At 55.9% G+C, this 17,356-nt stretch overlaps 1 protein-coding gene across 1 annotated transcript in view; it reads right to left on the reverse strand.

Annotated features, from left to right (window-relative positions):
• The window catches only part of LOC142024683 (uncharacterized), a 31,579-nt gene extending 16,515 nt beyond the window's left edge, over positions 1 to 15,064 (reverse strand). Inside the window, 11 exon segments of the mRNA XM_075016837.1 lie at positions 947 to 3,230; positions 3,514 to 3,627; positions 4,577 to 4,754; positions 5,633 to 5,926; positions 9,932 to 10,056; positions 10,198 to 10,268; positions 11,215 to 11,370; positions 11,590 to 13,474; positions 13,786 to 13,899; positions 14,508 to 14,634; positions 15,026 to 15,064. Of these exon segments, the coding sequence (XP_074872938.1) occupies positions 947 to 3,230; positions 3,514 to 3,627; positions 4,577 to 4,754; positions 5,633 to 5,926; positions 9,932 to 10,056; positions 10,198 to 10,268; positions 11,215 to 11,370; positions 11,590 to 13,474; positions 13,786 to 13,899; positions 14,508 to 14,634; positions 15,026 to 15,049 (5,372 nt within the window). The 5' untranslated portion in view covers positions 15,050 to 15,064.
• Between the last annotated feature and the right edge of the window lie 2,292 nt (positions 15,065 to 17,356).

The raw sequence follows: 17,356 nt of genomic DNA on the forward strand, positions 1-17,356 counted from the left end.
CTATATTATATATTTTATATGCGGCCCAAGACAATTCCTCTTCACTCAATGCGGCCCAGGCAAGCCAAAAGGTTGGACACCCATGGTTTACAGGGAACGCTGACCCCAGAGTGTTTAATATGGCTTTCTGAATCCCCTAACCCACACGCCAACTTGGATGAGTAGGCTCTCAAAGTTCATTTCCATTTCCCTTGACGTGAGACAACTCTCCATCAAGCTGGTCATAGACACTCACACAGACATTATTATACTTCAACTAAACTTTAATATCTCCTTTTTGTCTCTGAAATAACAGAATACTGCCCTGGGCAGGTACCATTAAGTTACTCTGTTCATCTCGAACAAGATGCAGCTCCTCACTGCTGTTTCTCCCCCAAAACTTAAATAATTCAATATAATGTTTGAAAGCTCTCTCCATGGAACGGCCCTGGCAACTGTTTGCAAACTGGCTTAATCTCTCTCACGCGGTGCGTCTTCTCCACCCTCGACAGGGCAGGGCTTGCTCCACCGGGGGTTGGTTGATTGAGTCTGGGAGAGAAAGGACACACTGATGGCTCGTGGGTCTCCTCTCAGCTCTGCTAACGCCAGCAGAACGAGAGCCCCGCCTGTCGACACACTGCAGTGAAGACACCAAGGTAAAGTAGCTCTAAGTACGTTCACCACAGTGACGCTTCACATGCAGCTGAAGTTGAGTAAGGTGGATCAGTCTCTCCCCACAGCATAGACCTGCCCTGAAGACTGAATCTCGGTCAACTAGTACGAAACTCACGTAAGCCTTCCTGGCTCTGTGTCACTAAAGCTTAAATCTTGTGCGGTCTCCCGTGTTTAGTGAAGTGTGGTCTGTGTGTAGAACGTTCCCCACCACCCAAGCACCTACGGGGTCTCTCCCGTGGGAATTCTCTGATGGCTGCTCTGTTGGTGAAACCTCTTCTCACGCTCCTAGCACTTTTTGGACTTCTCTCTTGCATGGACGGCCTGATGCTTAACCAGGTCCGACCTGCGTATGAAACTTTTTTCACAGTCTGAGCACTTATGGGGTCTCTCTCCTGTGTGGATTTTCTGATGCTGAACAAGGCTTGATCTGTACACAAAAGTTTTCCCACAGTCCGAGCACTTATAGGGCCTCTCGCCTGTGTGGATGGCCTGATGTATAACCAGGTCTGCCCTCCGTCTGAAACTTTTTTCACAGTCTAAGCACTTATGGGGTCTCTCCCCTGTGTGAACTGCCTGATGTATAACCAAGTCTGCCCTCCGTATGAAGCTTTTATCACAGTCCAAGCACTTATGGGGTCTCTGTCCCGTATGGAGAGCCTGATGTCTAATGAGGTCTGACTTCCACCTGAAACTTTTCCCACAGTCTGAGCACTGATGGGGTCTCTCTCCTGTGTGAACTGCCTGATGTTGAACAAGGTTTGATCTCTGTACAAAACTTTTCCCACAGTCCAAGCACTTATGGGGTCTCTCGCCTGTGTGCGCGGCCTGATGTACAACCAGGTCAGCCCGCCGTATGAAACTTTTTTCACAGTCTGAACACTTATGGGGTCTCTCTCCTGTGTGCAGCGCCTGATGTCTAACAAGGTCTGACTTCCATGAGAAATGTTTGCCACATTCTAGGCACGTATGAGGTCTCTCCCCAGTGTGAACTGCCCGATGTTGGACGAGGTTCGATCTGTGTAAAAAAGTTTTCCCACAGTCCAAACACTTATGGGGCCGCACTCCTGCGTGGAGAGCCTGATGGATAACAAGGTCGGCCCGCCGTATGAAACTTTTTTCACAGTCAAAGCACTTATGAGGTCTCTTGCCTGTGTGGACTGCCTGATGTTGAACCAGATTTGATCTCTCTCTGAAACTTTTTAAACAGTACAAGCACTTGTGGGGTTTCTCTCCAGTGTGGACCCTCAGATGTGCTATAAGGGCAGACTTCCACCTGAAACTTTTCCCACAGGCCAGGCATTTCTGAGGTTTCTCTCTGGTCGGAATTTGGGGATCTGCACGAAGGCGAGAGTCCCCAGTGAAACTTTTCCCACACTCGAGGTACGGATAGTCTCTTTCTCCCCTGAGACTCCCAGAATGCTGAGTGAGTTGTGAGCTACTGTTAAGCCTTTCCCCACAGCCCAAGCCCTTATGGGGACCTTCCTTCGTATGGATCCGCTGATGTCTTAAAAAGGTGGTCTTCCAAGGGAAGGTTTTCCCACACTTGAGGCATTTATAGGGTCTCTCTCCTGTGTGGATTCGCCGATGGTTAGAAAGCCCCGCACTGTCACTGAAGCTTTTCCCACAGGCCAAACAGATATAGCATCTATGTCGTGTGTGCACTGCCAGGTGTTTTATAAGGTATGAACTTAGCTTGAAGGTTTTCCCACACTCCAAACATTTGTAAGATCTCTCGCCCGTGTGGACGGCCTGGTGCGTAACAAGGCCTGATCTGGTGGTGAAACCCTTCCCACAATCTAAGCACTTGTGGGGTCTCTCACCCGTGTGGACGGCCCGATGTCTAGCGAGGTGCGAGCTCTGGATGAAACATTTTCCGCAATCCAAGCACTTGTGGCGTCGCTCGCCGGTGTGGATGGCCCGGTGCTTTGTGAGATCGGACCTCCCTTTGAAACTTTTCCCACAATCCAAGCACTTGTGGCGTCGCTCGCCGGTGTGGATGGCCTGGTGCTTTGTGAGATCGGACCTCCCTTTGAAACTTTTCCCGCAGTCCGAGCACTTGTGGCCTCTCTCTCCCGTGTGACGCGTCCCAGGGGAATTTACAGCTGCCACCTGGTCCAAACAGTTCCTGCACTCGAGGTGCTGAATTGATCTCTCCCCCATGTGGTCTTTCCAATGGCTTTTATAGTCTGAACTGTTTATGATGCTCTCCCCATAGTCCAAGCACCGAAGGAGTTTCTCTCTAGTAAGGACCGGTTGAGGTGTTCCCAGGTGTGATCTCAGAATGAATCCTTTCCCACACGGGAGGCCGTGGTAGGGTTCCCCTTCCCCAGGACTTGTCTGCTGGGCTGTGGGATCCTTCTCTCTCCCCCCCCAGAGAACAGATCCATCCACTTTCTTCCTCTGGTGGTTTTCCAGCAGCATCTCTGACCTGAGCCAAGTTCCCCAGTCTGCTCCCTCTTCCCAGCACTGGGAAAAATCCCCTTCCGCTCTTCCCAACAAGGTCGCCCCTGGTTCCACTCGTCCCAGGATGTGCTGCTGTTCATTCCCTTCTTCCTCACTCACTGTCTCATCACCTGCTGGGAGACAGACAATCTTGTCAGGGTCATCGCGCTGAGGGGAAAGAGGAAACCCAACACACAGATGTTGCGAAGATGGAGCAGTCGGATTCTGCTTCCACTTCCCAGCCAAACACTCAGAGAGAAAGAGAATTGGGAAGGGAACTCCTGCAGTTCACAGGGCAGTGAGAGCTGGAGGAGCATCTGCTGATTACTGCACCGGGTGAGAGGAGGCGGAACTCAGGACACTCACTCACCCAACTTTTCCCTTCATTGCCCAGATGGTTTCTGGGTCAGTCCTCACCTGTGCTGGCGCCTCCCGGGATCTCTCTTTCCTCCCCGGCCTGGAGATCGGACACCCACGGCTCTTCCCCTCGCTCCAGCCGGGTGATCAGCTCCGGTTTGGGAATGGGGAACCCTGCGCAGGGGGGGAAATCAGAGCAGATCAGGGAGGGGCAAGAGAGTGTCTGTCACAAAGGACATTCCCTGAGTGGAACCTGTTCCTGGGCTGCGCTGGGGAACGGGGAACCCAAGAGGATGGGGACAGGTCACTGGACCCCTGAGAAGAGGCCGACGTTTGGGCAGGGGAATTGTTACACTCGCTTTAGGAGTTTCAAGGATCTGTGCAGTCTGGAGGCCTTTCTAATACCCACCCGTCTCTGGAGTTAAACCCCGGCCAATCTCTAAACCGGCAGAGCACAAAGCCCTGCCGGTGGCTGGAGCTAGTCTCAAGGAGGCAGGAGGAGAGAGATTCTGTGCGCGAATGAGAAGCAACACAGACAGGAGAACACGTGGCTACTCCCTGCTGGACAATGGGAAGGATGGGAACCAGCTGGGACGTCCGTTAGGCGTTGCCACCCAGGTCTCACTGGAGGGGGCATGGAGATAGAATCACTCGCAAAAGGCGGCCGTGCGCCATGGAACCCGTTCCCCTCCAGCGAACCGAACCGAGCAGAGAGAGCGCTGCAGATCTCACAGCTTCTAATCCCCGAGGGGCCGGGGCGCCCTTACCCAGCGAGGTCACCGCCTGGTAGTTCTCCTGCATGACGGCCCTGTAGAGGGCTCTCTGAGCGGGGCCCAGCAGCGCCCCCTGCCCCGGGGTGAAATACACAGCCACCTCCTCGAAGCTCACCGCCATCTGCAACGACCACAGGCCCCCGCTCAGCGCCGCTGCCCCGGCCCCCATCCTGCTGTCCAGGCGGGAGGAGGGCCAGAAAAGCAGAGCCCTGCCCCCTCCTTTGCACAGGGCCTGTTTCCTATTAGAGAAATGGGGCATCACACCCACCACCCATGGCCCTGTTCAGAAAAATCAGCAGAATTGTCACCCCGTCTCCTCCTGGCCTCTCCCTCCCCTGCCCAGGCCCTACCTGAGCTGGCTCCATCCCGGCCCCTTGCTCCTGATCTTCCAGGTGGCAAGGAAGTCCAGGTGGGTTGTCTCAGCTTAGACAGGGGGTGACACAGAAGGGGCTTGAGTCCCTGTTGCAGCCGGATGCCCCCCCCGCAGGGACAATCGCTTTGCAAACAGCCACGCTGGTCTCCGCCACGCTGGGGAGAAAACCAGCTCATTTACTAAAGCCCGATGACGGGATTCCCCAGGTACACCGGGCTCCGTAGCAGCTTCCCCCTCCGATCACCCTTGAGCCTAGGGAGATGGGGGTTGCTGCATCATCCCCTGAGCAGGGAGAGACACACCCCTGCGCCCTCCACTCCCCCCAGCCAGAACCGGAGCCCTCTGGAGTACCAGCTACTGCCGGAGCCTCTGCCCTGCCCTGCAGCCCCCAGGGACAGGCTGGCAGAGGCTGCTCCCATTGGCCCGTCTACACTGCCCCCCAGCCAGAACTGGTGTGACTCCGGTGTGGGGAGAGCTGAATCTCGCCCGGCCATGGGAGCAGGGCCCTGGGCAGCCCCAGCACTCAGGACACAGACCCCAGAGCTGCCTTTATGCCACTCTGGGTAGTGTGGGGGGTGGGGGGGGATGGAGGGTAAGGGGGGAAGGAGATGGAGATTTGCCTTGTAGTGTCTGAGCCCTGGGGGGCCAGTCCCCCGCCCCCACCTCTGCTGGTCTGACAAGTTAGAGGGCAATATCCCCCCTGGCTGCAGAGTGGGGAGGGGCAGCCCCTGCCCCATGGGCGGCCCTTGTGCCTCCACAGCCTCTCCCTCCCAGACCCCACCCCGCCCCACATCCCTCCCTCCCACAGCCTCTAAGTCCAGCCCTGCCCCCATGATCCCCCAACATCCCCCCCAGCCCAGGCAGACCCCTGCACCTCGTCACCCCCCTCCTGCCCCCCAACGAATCCCTCCGCCCCGGGGCGGGGATCGCAGCCAGCTCGGCGGGGAGCAGCCCGGGGCCGAACCCTCCCCCTGCAGCCCGCCCGCCCGGGGGCACCGGGCACCGCTCCCGGGGCTGGGCCGGGGGCTCTTACCTTCCCCCCGAGCGCTGCCCGCCCTGGGCCAGGGGCTGGGGCTGGGGCTGGGCCCTGGCCAGGCTGGGGGCGCTGCCCGCCCGGGGAGCGGCTCCCGGGGAGCAGCGGGACTGGCCCGGCTGCGGCTGGAGATTCCCCTCTCCCGGCTGCAGCCAGGGCTCCGGGGCCCCGCAGCAGCCCCCGCCCGCCCGGGAGGGAGGGAGCCGGGGAGCAGAGGCCCCGCAGCGGCTGCCGCTCGCTTCCTGCGGCCGGGGCTGAGCCCAGCCCCTTTTCCCAGCCCGCTGCTGCTGGGTCCTAGCAGGAAACCTTCCCACAGCTGCCACCTGCCCGGCTGTAGGGGAAGGCCCCGATTCCCCCAGCCCCCCACTGACTCCCACCCTCCCCTTCCCCAATCCCTGCACGGGCCCCCTTCCCTCGAGCGCCTGCTCCCACCCCTGCACCCCTAGATCCCATGCCTGGGACTGGGAGGTAGCTCAAAGCAAGGCCTTTAGGTAGTCCATGGCCCTGAGAACTTTGCCATGTCTCTCAGGGGCTGATCAGCCGGCAGGCCAGCCCGGGTGTCTCCTACAGGCCAGGTTGAGCCTGGAAAGCTCAGCGGCTTGAGCATTAATTAGCCTGCTAAACCCAAGGTGGTGAGCTCAATCCTCGAGGTAAGCCATTGAAGGATGGGGGTAGATAGATTATCAGGGATGGCACTTGGCACTGCCAAGAGGACAGGGGACTGGATGAGCTTGATTGCCAGAGGTCTCTAGCAGCTACATATCTCCAATTTTTAATCCTTACAGGGGCCATTTAGGGGCTGGGGCAAATGCATCTTGAAAACAAGCACGTTCAGCAGCTTGGACCAGGGCCGCAAGACACAGGTGATGATGACAGGTTTGAAGAGAAGGACAGTGGTGCTGAAGAGGAGTTGTTACAGAAAGCTCCTCAGAAGAGGATGGGTGCAGAGAGTCACCGACGAGGAATTACGTAGGGAGATGCAGGAGAAAGAGAAGCTACTGGAGAAGGTGATACAACGCAAGTTACAGCTACTCGGGCACATTTGCAGAAGGAAGGACGAATGAAAAACCAAGCCCCTGGCACGTGGTGTGATAGATGGCTCAAATAGGACAGGCAGATGCCCCCCGGAGAACAGGGAAGATCATCTGCTAAACTGGTGTGGAGCTAATCGACCACTCCGCACTGGACAGGGAAAGACGGAAGGAAATAGTGAAGGAGGCATCAGATACCAACGGGTGCTGGGCCCATGGGTGGTGGTGATAGGGTGCTGTGTGTAGGGGACTGGACCCAATGACCACTTAGGGTCCCTTCCAGTTCAATGAAAAAAAAAAACACACTCTCGGAGCAGGAGGAACGAACGTCTACTTTATTATTATCTCAACGGACAAGCAAAAGACAGGCTGCTTTCCCCAGCCCCCGCATGCACCAGCAACAGCTACACCTAGGGAGAAAAGTGCGAGGAAGCCACGAGAGATGCTGGGATCCCACCGCAACAGCGAACACCCCACGAGCCGGGACTCCAAACAACTCCAGTGGGAGGGATCAGTGTGGGGTAAGAGGGCTGAGGGTCTCTGTCATCCTCATGCAGGACACCGCAGTTGATGAGGAAAGGGTGGCCAGAAGGGCTGTCGGACACCTCATCTCCTTTAGGTGTCCACAACAGGGTCTGCCTGGCTTCCAAGCTGTCCAGGCCTTCTCACGTGTGACCAGCCTCCTCCCCTCAGCAACCAGGAGACCCTGTCCCCTCCCAACATTCCTCTGAGGCCATGGTTCCCAACCTGGGGTCTGAAGACCTCCAGAGTATTGTGGTGGGGGGGGGGTGGAGCATGAAAAAAAAAAAAGGTCCAATAAAAATGATCCCAGAAAATAAGTTTGAAGTCAATTGCAAAGACACCATCCCTGATTCTTTTAAAGGGAATCTCTTCCAATCGTGTTGAGTGTCTGGCTGTAAATCTAGGCTGTTTCCTTTTTCACTGACTGAAGTATACATGGTGGCTAGAACCGGCTTTATTGGGGGTCTGTGAATGGCTCAGGGAGTGATTGGGGGTCCGTGAATGGTGGGGTGGGTGTGTGTGTGTGTGAGAGAGTGACTGGGAGTCAGCATTAGGGAAAAGGTTGGAAACCTCTGCTCTAAGGAATAATTCACAGCATTTTACAATACAGGCACAGCCTGTCCTGCCACCCCCAGGATAATTCCCGTCCCTCCTTCCGTGCATTCACTGGTCTCTACCTCCACTGGCTCTGAGCAGCAAACCTAGCAGCTTCCCTAATCTGGTCTCCATCCCTCTCCCACTGGGGGCTGCATCTCACATCACTACAGGGATCAGGCAGTGACTTCCTTTCGGAGGGCTTCTTTTCACTTACCCAGAGAGCAATGCTCCAGAGAGAGATTTCTCAGGGTTTGATTTAGTGGGTCTAGCAAGGACCCACTAAATCAAATGCCGATGGTGCCCCCCGGAATCCATCAGGTCATGAGGTGTAAGGGAAGTTAGGAAGAGTTTTTCCCAATGGCCTCCTGCAAAAATTTGACCTAAGGTTCACTGACTCCAGCTACGCTATTCTCAAAGCTTAGAGTACTGTATCTTAGGTCAACTTTCTCCAGTAGTACTGACTGAGCTACCCTTGTTATCCCCACCCTTGCTCTGGCTTATTTATACCTGGCCCTGCAGATTTCCAAGACCAGCATCTGATGAAGTGAGTCTGTGCTCACAAAAGCTCATGCTCAAAACTTTTCTGTTAGTCTATAAGGTGCCACAGGACCCTTCGTTGCTGTTACAGGACTTCTTGTTATTCCAGAATAGTTTATTTCAAAATAAGAGGAGCCTTTCGAACAGAGCTAGAGAAGTGGTTGTTCCCCTCTGTTTGGCACTGGTGAGGCCGCATCTGGAATATTGTGTCCAGTTTTGGGCCCCCCCAGCATAAAAAGGATGTGGATGCGCTAGAGCACGTTCAGTGGAGGGCAACAAAAATGATTAAGGGGCTGGAGCACAAGACCTATGAGGAGAGGCTGAGGGATTTGGGCTTGTTTAATTTATAGAAGAGAAGAGTGAAGGGTGATTTAACAGCAGCCTTCAACTTCCTGAAAGGGGGCTCTAAGGAGGAGGGTGACAAACTCTTCTCAGTGATGTCAGATGGCAGAACAAGGAGCAATGGTCTGAAGTTAAAGAGGAAGAGGTGTAGGTTGGATATTATGAAAAAAACTCTTTCCCCAGGCGGGTGGTGAAGCACTGGAATGTGTTACCTAGAGAGGTGGTGGAATTTCCATCCCTTGAGGTTTTTAAGTCCTGACTCAACAAGGTCCTGGCTGGGATGACTTAGTGGTGGTTGATCCTGCTTGAAGCAGGGGGCTGGACTAGATGACCTCCTGAGGTCCCTTCCAGCCCTGGGATTCTGTGAAACAAGGCTGCTGTATAAACATACCCCACAACTTTAAGAAACACTGGTATAAATCTCTCCATTGCTGGGCTGCTGTGTCATGGGTGGAGCGTGATGGGGGGTGGGAGGAAGGAGGAGGGAATCCTGTTCTCTCACCCCACCCCTTCGAAACAACACAGCAGCTCATTTTCCTGCTCCTGCAGTTCCCTTTTTGGGGGCAGTGGTTTAATTCTGGCCCCTTAGGGAGAAAACATACAAACCCTCAATGCTTTTCTGCGGCACCTGGAGTAACGTGAGATGAGCTGGTAATGAGGTGGTCCAGCCCCAACAGGGGCAACTCAGAGTGGACTAGCTGTCCCCCGAGTGGGAAAGTGAGGGGTTCAGAACAGCAGGGTGAGTTTGTCACGCTGCCTAGAGAAGCTGACAACAAAGAGGGCTGAAGTCCAGGCAGAAAACCAGGCAGACATCCCAAGCCAGAAGTGTGTTCTGTAATTAGATTTCCCCAAGCCAGTGACAAATGTGGACTCCTAGATCATGTTTGGGAGATGTCTAAGTTGGCCATTAGGAAAAACTCTTTCCCCAGGAGGGTGGTGAAGCACTGGAATGTGTTACCTAGAGAGGTGGTGGAATCTCCAAGCCCTGGCTGGGATGATTTAGTTGGGGTTGATCTTGCTTTGGGCAGGGGGTTGGACTTGATGACCTCCTGGGGTCCCTTCCAGCCCTGGGATTCTTGACAAAGTCCTGGCTGGGATGATGATTTAGTTGGGACTGGCCCTGCTTTGAGCAGGAGGTTGGACTTGATGACCTCCTGAGGTCTCTTCCAACCCTAGGATTGATTCTAATCCCAGTCTGACTGTCTCCTTAAACTCTTTGGTCTCTTTTGCCACCCAGGCAAACGGGACTTGGAGATAAAAGGTCACGAACCCCAAAAATCGCATCCTGTCGAATGCGATCATTCGCTTCCCCCTCCATCAACTGGTAGCCTAGATCGTTCACCAAAGACCACGCTGGCAGCCGATTCAACAGGAAATCGATCACAAGTTCATTGGCTAAGAAAGCGAGAGGAACCAAGAGGATACAGCACGTCAAACACACACACACAGTTTCTAATCCAAACGTGGGCAGCAATGAAGTAAACTGAAAACCTTTGCAGGATACCCAGACTGTCCCTGGAGGTTTCCACTTTGTACCTGCTACAATCCCCTTGTCTCCACACAGCCTGGAGATGGAGGATCCTTCGACTCCATACTTTGTGCTTCTTCTGGACAACAGGCCGACAGGGTCACTATCCATCTTGGCTCTTCCTCTGATGACGGAGGTCCTCACACGCCCTCCTCACTTCCTTTGAAACAAGCTCTTTCCTCGTCAGGTTCTCCCATGGCATTGTACACGGGTTCATCCACGTTTATTGGCCTAACGCGTTCTACAGGGCTATATACAAGGTGAACTTCCGCTACTACAGGACACCGGGACATTGGCAGCTGAAATCGATGCAAGTAACAGCCCAGTAGTTGCCATGGAGTTCACACACCAATTACACACGTACACATTGAACCATCACGTTGAAGCATCCTCACACACAAGTGAATTGGCCGAGAGTTCTGGCACGAGCTGGCGCCGGGTCTGGTTTACATCAGGAAATCAGATGGGGGATTAAAGCGACGGGCTGGCTAATCCCGACTACATGGCCTGCTGCAGAAAGACGCTCAGAGGCTCATGTTCTAGAAGCAGAAGTGGGGGGTCTCCCAGCCTCCTGCAAAAGGCCCTGGCGGGAATCAGACCGTCACAGTGGTGCTGTCTGACTCTGGAGGGTGGTGAATGAGGAGAGGAAGGACCTCTCTGCCTCTGTGCTCCCCCTAGCTTCTTATCCCCTCATCCCCAAGCACTCGACAGCTCCAGCTCCCACAGCCTCAGCCACCAGCTCCCCTGTTTTCTACCCAGAACCCATCACCCTGGTCCTCTAATATTAGCTCTCCCCACAGCTCAGCCCCAAGAACGATCTCCCTGCAGAGAACGGCCCCGGGCCAGTGGGGGAGCCCAGCCCAGGGGCTGGTGGAAGATGAGGGCAGGTGTCTAGAGTGGCGGTGGGGCCCTGGCCCCAGTGTCTTTCTCCTCATCTCCAGGGCAGGGGGGTCCCGCCTGGGAAGGGAGACTTCAGCCAGGCAGAGGGAGCTTCTGGAGGAGTTTCTCTTTCCCCCTTCCCCCACCTGTGGTCCGTCAGCTCAACAGCTGGGGCTGATGGGGGCATCTCCTCCTCGGCCTGGGGTTTGCTCAGACCAGGCAGAGCCACAGGGTCCCTGACAAGCTGCTTCTGGATCCTCACCCCAGCCATGGGCAGCTGGATCCCTGGGACCACAACGCCTCTGAGGCGTGTGGGGATGAGGGATGGGGCTGCCACCTCGGCCAGCCCTAGTCAGGGCCCTTAGAGCATTTCCCTGCTGTGGGGAGGAGTCTCTGGTGTCCAGTGTCTCACTTGGAGCAGTTTCCACATAGAGAACATCTCAGAGGTTACTTCCCTGTGCAAATTTGGTGGTGACTGACGCTCCGGGAGCATCTATTAAACCTTCCCCCACCTTCAGGGCTTCTCTGTTGTGAGGCTCACAGGTGCATGAGTTTGCATTGGCTCTTTTCCCGCCATCAAGGTACTCTTAGCATCTCCTAGCCCTTTGTGAGTTCTCAGATGTTTAGTCAGGTATGAGCTCTTCCGGAAACATTTCCCACAGACGGGGCATTTATGAGGTTTATAGCCAGTATGGATTCTCTGATGGATAATGAGGTTGGATCGCTGAATGAAACTGTTTCCGCAGTCCAAGCACTTGTGCGGTCTCTCGCCTGTGTGAATGGCCTGGTGCCTAAGAAGAGAAGATCTGTTGGTAAAACACTTCCCACACTCCACGCAGCCGTGGGGTCTCTCTCCGGTGTGGACGGCCTGGTGCCGAACCAGGGTGGACCGCTGAATGAAACTTTTCCCACACTCCAAGCATTCGTGGGGTCTCTCCCCAGTGTGGATGGCCTGATGTCTCAGGAGGGCTGACCGGTGTGTGAAACTTTTCCCGCAGTCCAAGCACTGATGGGGTCTCTCTCCTGTGTGGATTCTTTGGTGTATAATAAGGGCCGACCGCTGGGTGAACCGTTTTCCGCAGTGCATGCATTTATTGGGCCTCTCTCCGGTGTGGATGGTGTGGTGGGTCGTGAGGGACGACTTCTGACTGAAACATTTCCCGCAATCGAGGCATTTATAGGGTCTCTCTCCCGTGTGCATCCGCCGATGTTTCGTAAGGTAGGAGTTGTTTTTGAAGCTTTTCCCACAGTCCAAGCATATATAGGGCTTCTCCCCCGTGTGGATTCTCTGGTGCGCAATAAGGTCGGAACTCAAGACAAAGCTTTTCCCGCAGAGGGCGCATTTATAGGGACTGTCTCCCGTGTGCATTGTCCGATGTTTAGTGAGATAGGAACTGTTCTTGAAGCTTTTCCCACAGTCCGGGCAGCGATAGGGCTTCTCTCCCGTGTGGATGGTCTGATGGGAAATCAGGTTTGTTCTCTGAATGAAACCTTTCCCACAGTGGAGGCATTTATGCGGTTTATTCCCGGTGTGAATTCTCAGATGGCGCAGGAGGTGCGAGCGCTGAATGAAGCTTTTCCCGCAGTCGAGGCATTTAAAGGGTCTCTCGCCGGTGTGGATGGTCTGGTGGGTGATCAGGGCGGATCGCTGCGTGAAGCTTTTGCCGCAGTCGGAGCACTTGTGGGGTTTCTCGCCCGTGTGGGTTTTCTGGTGCATCAGAAGGGTGGTCTTCTGACTGAAGCAGTTCCCACACTCCAGGCATTTATAGGGTCTGTCGCCCAGGTGGATGCGCCGATGTTTCGTCAGGTTGGAGCTGTTACTGAAGGTCTTCCCACAGTCCGAGCACTGATGGCTTCTTCCTCCTGTGTGGATGATCTGATGCGTAAGAAGGGCTGATCTCCCTGGGAAACTTTTCCCACACTCCAAACACTTATGGGGTCCCTGCCCTGCATGGGTTGCTGGATGCGTAACCAGTGTGGATGTCCAATTAACACATTTCCCGCGCCCCAGGCCTTGACAGCTTCTCTCTCCTGTTTCAGGTCTCCCACAGGTAGCAAAGTCTGAGCCACTATGGTCTGTCTGATGTGTCAGTAGGTGGGATTTCAGAACAAAACCTTTTCCCAACTGGGGGCAGATGTAGGGTTCCCCTGGCTTGCGGTTTATCTGCTGGGCTGTGGGATCCCTGTAACTTTCCCTGCATAGAACAGATTCATCCACTTTCTTCCGTGGGAGTGTTCCCAGCAGCCTCTCCGACCTGGGCCACTTTCCCCAGGCTGCTCCCTGTTCCCATTGCCGGGAAAAGTCCCCTTCAGCTCTTCCCACCAAGGTCCCCTCTGGTTCCATTGCCCCAGGAATGTCCTGCTGTTCTTTCCCCTCCTGCTTCTCATTCACTCGCTCATCACCTGCTGGGAGGGAGACACAATCCAGACAGGAGTCACTGTGCTGGGGGAAAGAGGAACAGCCCCAGGGGAAAACACAACACGCTGAAGTGTCACAGACTGAGCCACTGGATTCTGCCTCCACTTCCCACCCGAATGCTCACAGAGAAGGAAACTCCCGCAGCTTCCAGGGCAGGGAGAGCCATGAGCGATATCTGCTGACTGCAGCCCGGCCCTGGGTGAGAGGAGGCAGAGCTCAGGGCACTCACTCATCCCACAGTTTTGGGATGCTCAGCTTTTTCCTTCATCCCCCGGATAGTTTCTGGGTCAGTCCTCACCTGTACCGGTGCCTCCTGGGATCTCTCTTTCCTCCCTGGCCTGGAGATCGGACACCCACGGCTCTTCCCCTTGTTCCAGCCGGGCGATCAGCTCTGGTTTGGGACCGGGGAACCCTGCGCAGGAGGGGAAATCAGACCAGATCAGGGGGCAGGGAGAGCATCTGTCGCAAAGTATGTTCCCTGAGTGGAACCAGTCCTGGGGCTGAGCCGGGGAATGGGGAACCCAAGAGGACGGGAACAGGGTCACTCAGCCCCTTGGGGAGAGGCCAACATCTGGGGAGGGAAAGGGAACTGTGACACCCGCACTAGGAGTTCCCAGGATCTGGGCCGCGTGGGGCCCTGGCGGCATTCACACAGCTTTAGAATGAAACCCCAGCCTCTTTCTAGACCTGGCCCCAAGAGCCCACCTCATCGCTGGAGGTCATCCCAAGAGAGAGTGAGGAGGAGAGGGCTTCTGCGCGTGACCGAGAAACAACAGAGATGGGACAATGGGTGACTTCTCCACCTTGAAAGCTGGAGGGATGGGGATGGTTTAGAATGGCCATGTGGTTCTGGCACTGGGTCTCACTGCTGAGCGGGCGAGACGCCAGTCACACCCACAGGGCGGTTGTGCGTGATGGAACCCATTCCTGTCCCATCCACCTGACCGGGGAACACCCTGCCCAGTGTCGCACATGCAGACCTGGCGGCTTCTAATACCCAAGGGTCCGGAAGGCCCTTACCCAGCGAGGTCACCGCCTGGTAGTTCTCCTGCATGACGGCCCTGTAGAGGGCTCTCTGAGCGGGGCCCAGCAGCGCCCCCTGCCCCGGGGTGAAATACACAGCCACCTCCTCGAAGGTCACCGCCATCTGCAATGACGAAAGGGGGAGATACAGGATCCCACCTGCACCCAGCTCAGAGCGGCCAGGGGGTGGGAGAAAGGTGAGCGCTCCTCGTCCTTTACCTGCCAGAGTTCCTCACCGTCATGCGGAACAAAGACACTAGCAGCTTCCCTTCATGTGTCGCAGCCACCTCCGGCCCGTGGGGTCAGACTCTGGCAGCAGGAGTCTGGGAATTTTTCCCAGCCCTGCCCAAGGGGACAGAAATGGGGGGAAAGTCCCTCCCTCCAGCCCCCCACGCAGGCCAATGGGCCTTTTCAGAAAGAGAGGCCTGGGTTGATTGTGTCTCAGCAGATTTATCGCTCTGTTTCCTCCCGGCCTCCCCCTCCTGCGCCCGGCAGCTCCCGGATCAGCCCCCTACCTGCGCTGGCTCCAGCCCAGCCATGGCCCTGCCCTGGCGGCGGGAAGACGGGACGATCCGGAGCCAAGTCTAGACGTGGGTGCTCAGCCTGTCGGGGTGAAAGTTGCAGAGGGGGAGGGGTCAGAAGGCATTTCAGTCCCTGTCACTCCCCGGCTCTCCCCCTGCAGACAGAGGCTCTGATCCTAGGACTGCCCAGCTGGGGAGAAACCCAGGGAGTTAATTACCCCCCCAGGCCAGACCCCTTCCAGCAGAACTCAACCCACCAGGTCCCTCTGAGCTAGGGTGACCGCATTGCCTTAGGGCAAATACCGGGGCCTTGCCTCTGGAGATGCACTCCTATGTCAGGCCTCCTTGGCGATGGAGGCTGCTGCCCCATGGCGAGGCAGTGGGCTCCATGGGCTCCCAGTGAGGGAGAACAGAAGATGGAGGCTCGGCACCCTCATGGCAGTGGGTGGGGTGCTGAGAAAAAGAGCTTCACAGCCTCCCAGTGGTGTGGGCAATGGAACAGGGCAACAGGCCCACAGAGGAGCTTCCTTGCAGCAAAAGCCGCCTCACCAAGGCACGGGGGCGCCAGGGGACAGGGCAGCCATCCCATGGAGGGGCTCCCTGGCAGCAAGAGCTGCCTTCCCTCGGCAGGGGGCCCCAGGCAACAAAGCAGCTGCTTCGCAGCAGAGCTTACTGGCAGCAGGGGCTGGTACCGGAGGTGCCAGGGAATGAGACAACTTCTCCATTGAGGAGCACCCCTGGAGCAGGAGCTGCTGCTGTGAGGCACAGGGCAACGGGTGACAGGGCGGCCTCCCCACAGGGGAGCTCCCTGGAAGTGGGGGCGCTGCCCCAAGGCACAGGGTGCCAGAGAACTGGGCAGCTGCCCTGCAGTGGGGTCCCTGGCAGCAGAGGCTGCCGCCCTGGGACATCGGGTGCCAGGGACGGGAGCCCCACAAAAGAGGGGACGCTTTGCCCATTTTCTTAAAACGGTCAGGACACCTGTGGGAGAGCTGGGATAAGTGACTGTCCCAGGAAAAACGGTGACCCGACTCTGAACCCTCCCGTCACAGCACCTCTGAGCCCAACGCCAGGAAAAAGGCAGAATCTCAGGAGCGGCTTCGGATGACCCCTTGGGCTGCTTCCGAATGAGGGAGTTTGCCGGATCACAGGAGGTCAACGCTGAGCCTCCTGCCACCGGCCCCACTGAGCTCCTGACCCCAGAAGGGCTGCTGGCCATGATACCACCACACCAGCGGGTCTCCCAGCCATGGGTCCTCCTGCCACTAGCCACCCAGGCTCTATGGTCCAGGAACACCTGTGGTCCTACAGAACATCCTGCTGACAGCCGGGTGGAGGAGATGCAGGTGCTATTCCCAGCATGGTGGCTGGCCTCGTGGGGATGCTAGCATGGTCTCAAGCAGTAACCTTCATGGGGGGCAGGATAGCTCAGTGGCCAACATACTGGCCTTACAAACCCAGGGCTGTGAGTTTAATCCTTGAGAGGGCCTTCCGGGCAGGTTCAATTAAAAAACAAAAAATCTGCCAGGGACAGTGATAGGCCCTCCGGGGAGGGGAGGAGACTGGACTCGATGCCTCTCAATGTCCATTCCAGGTCTAGATGTGATGTGACCCTAGCTGTTGCTGGACCAGAGAGCTCTGATTTAGAGGATCAACCTACAGAAAGAAATTAGCAAAAAACTGCCCCTCAGATCAGCATAAAAGGGATATTTTAGCACATGCAAGATGGGGGATTTCTTATAGAAATTTTCAGTTGCAAAAGGTGGGGGAATCACATAGTCCAAAGAGGCAATAAATGTTATAAGATAATACAACCCTTTTATTAGATCTGTGGGTCCTTTGGAAAAACTACAGTAAACCTCAAGGGGAGACAGGAACCAAGCTGCCACTTGGTTCCTAGCCACCCTGGACTTGCAGAAGCCAGGAAACTGACCAGCTCACCAGGGCTGGTCAGTTTCCTATCTCCCAGAGTGGTGAGGAACTGGGTGGCAGCCTGGTTCCTGTCTCCCCAGTGTTTGCCACCTGGGAAACTGACCAGGCTGGTCAGTTTCTGAGGCCCTGCAAGTGTGGGGGAGATGGCAACCAGGCTGCCCTGGTTCCCGGCTCCCCTCCACTCCGGGGACCAGGAAACTGCTCCCGTTGGGGCGACAGTCCCGTGAACCCAAGACGTGCAACTTGCCTGCACGTATCGCGAGGGTTTGCTGTGATAGCAAAAGCACGAATGCAGCCTAAAGGCGCAGAAATGGAACTGCGAATCAAAGGAATGCCAAATGGGGTTTTTAAAAGCTACCCAAGCACATAACTCAGGAGTTTTCAGTTCTTAAGACT

The sequence above is a fragment of the Carettochelys insculpta genome, chromosome 22, assembly GCF_033958435.1.
Source record: "Carettochelys insculpta isolate YL-2023 chromosome 22, ASM3395843v1, whole genome shotgun sequence".
Classification (NCBI taxonomy): Eukaryota; Metazoa; Chordata; order Testudines; family Carettochelyidae; genus Carettochelys; species Carettochelys insculpta.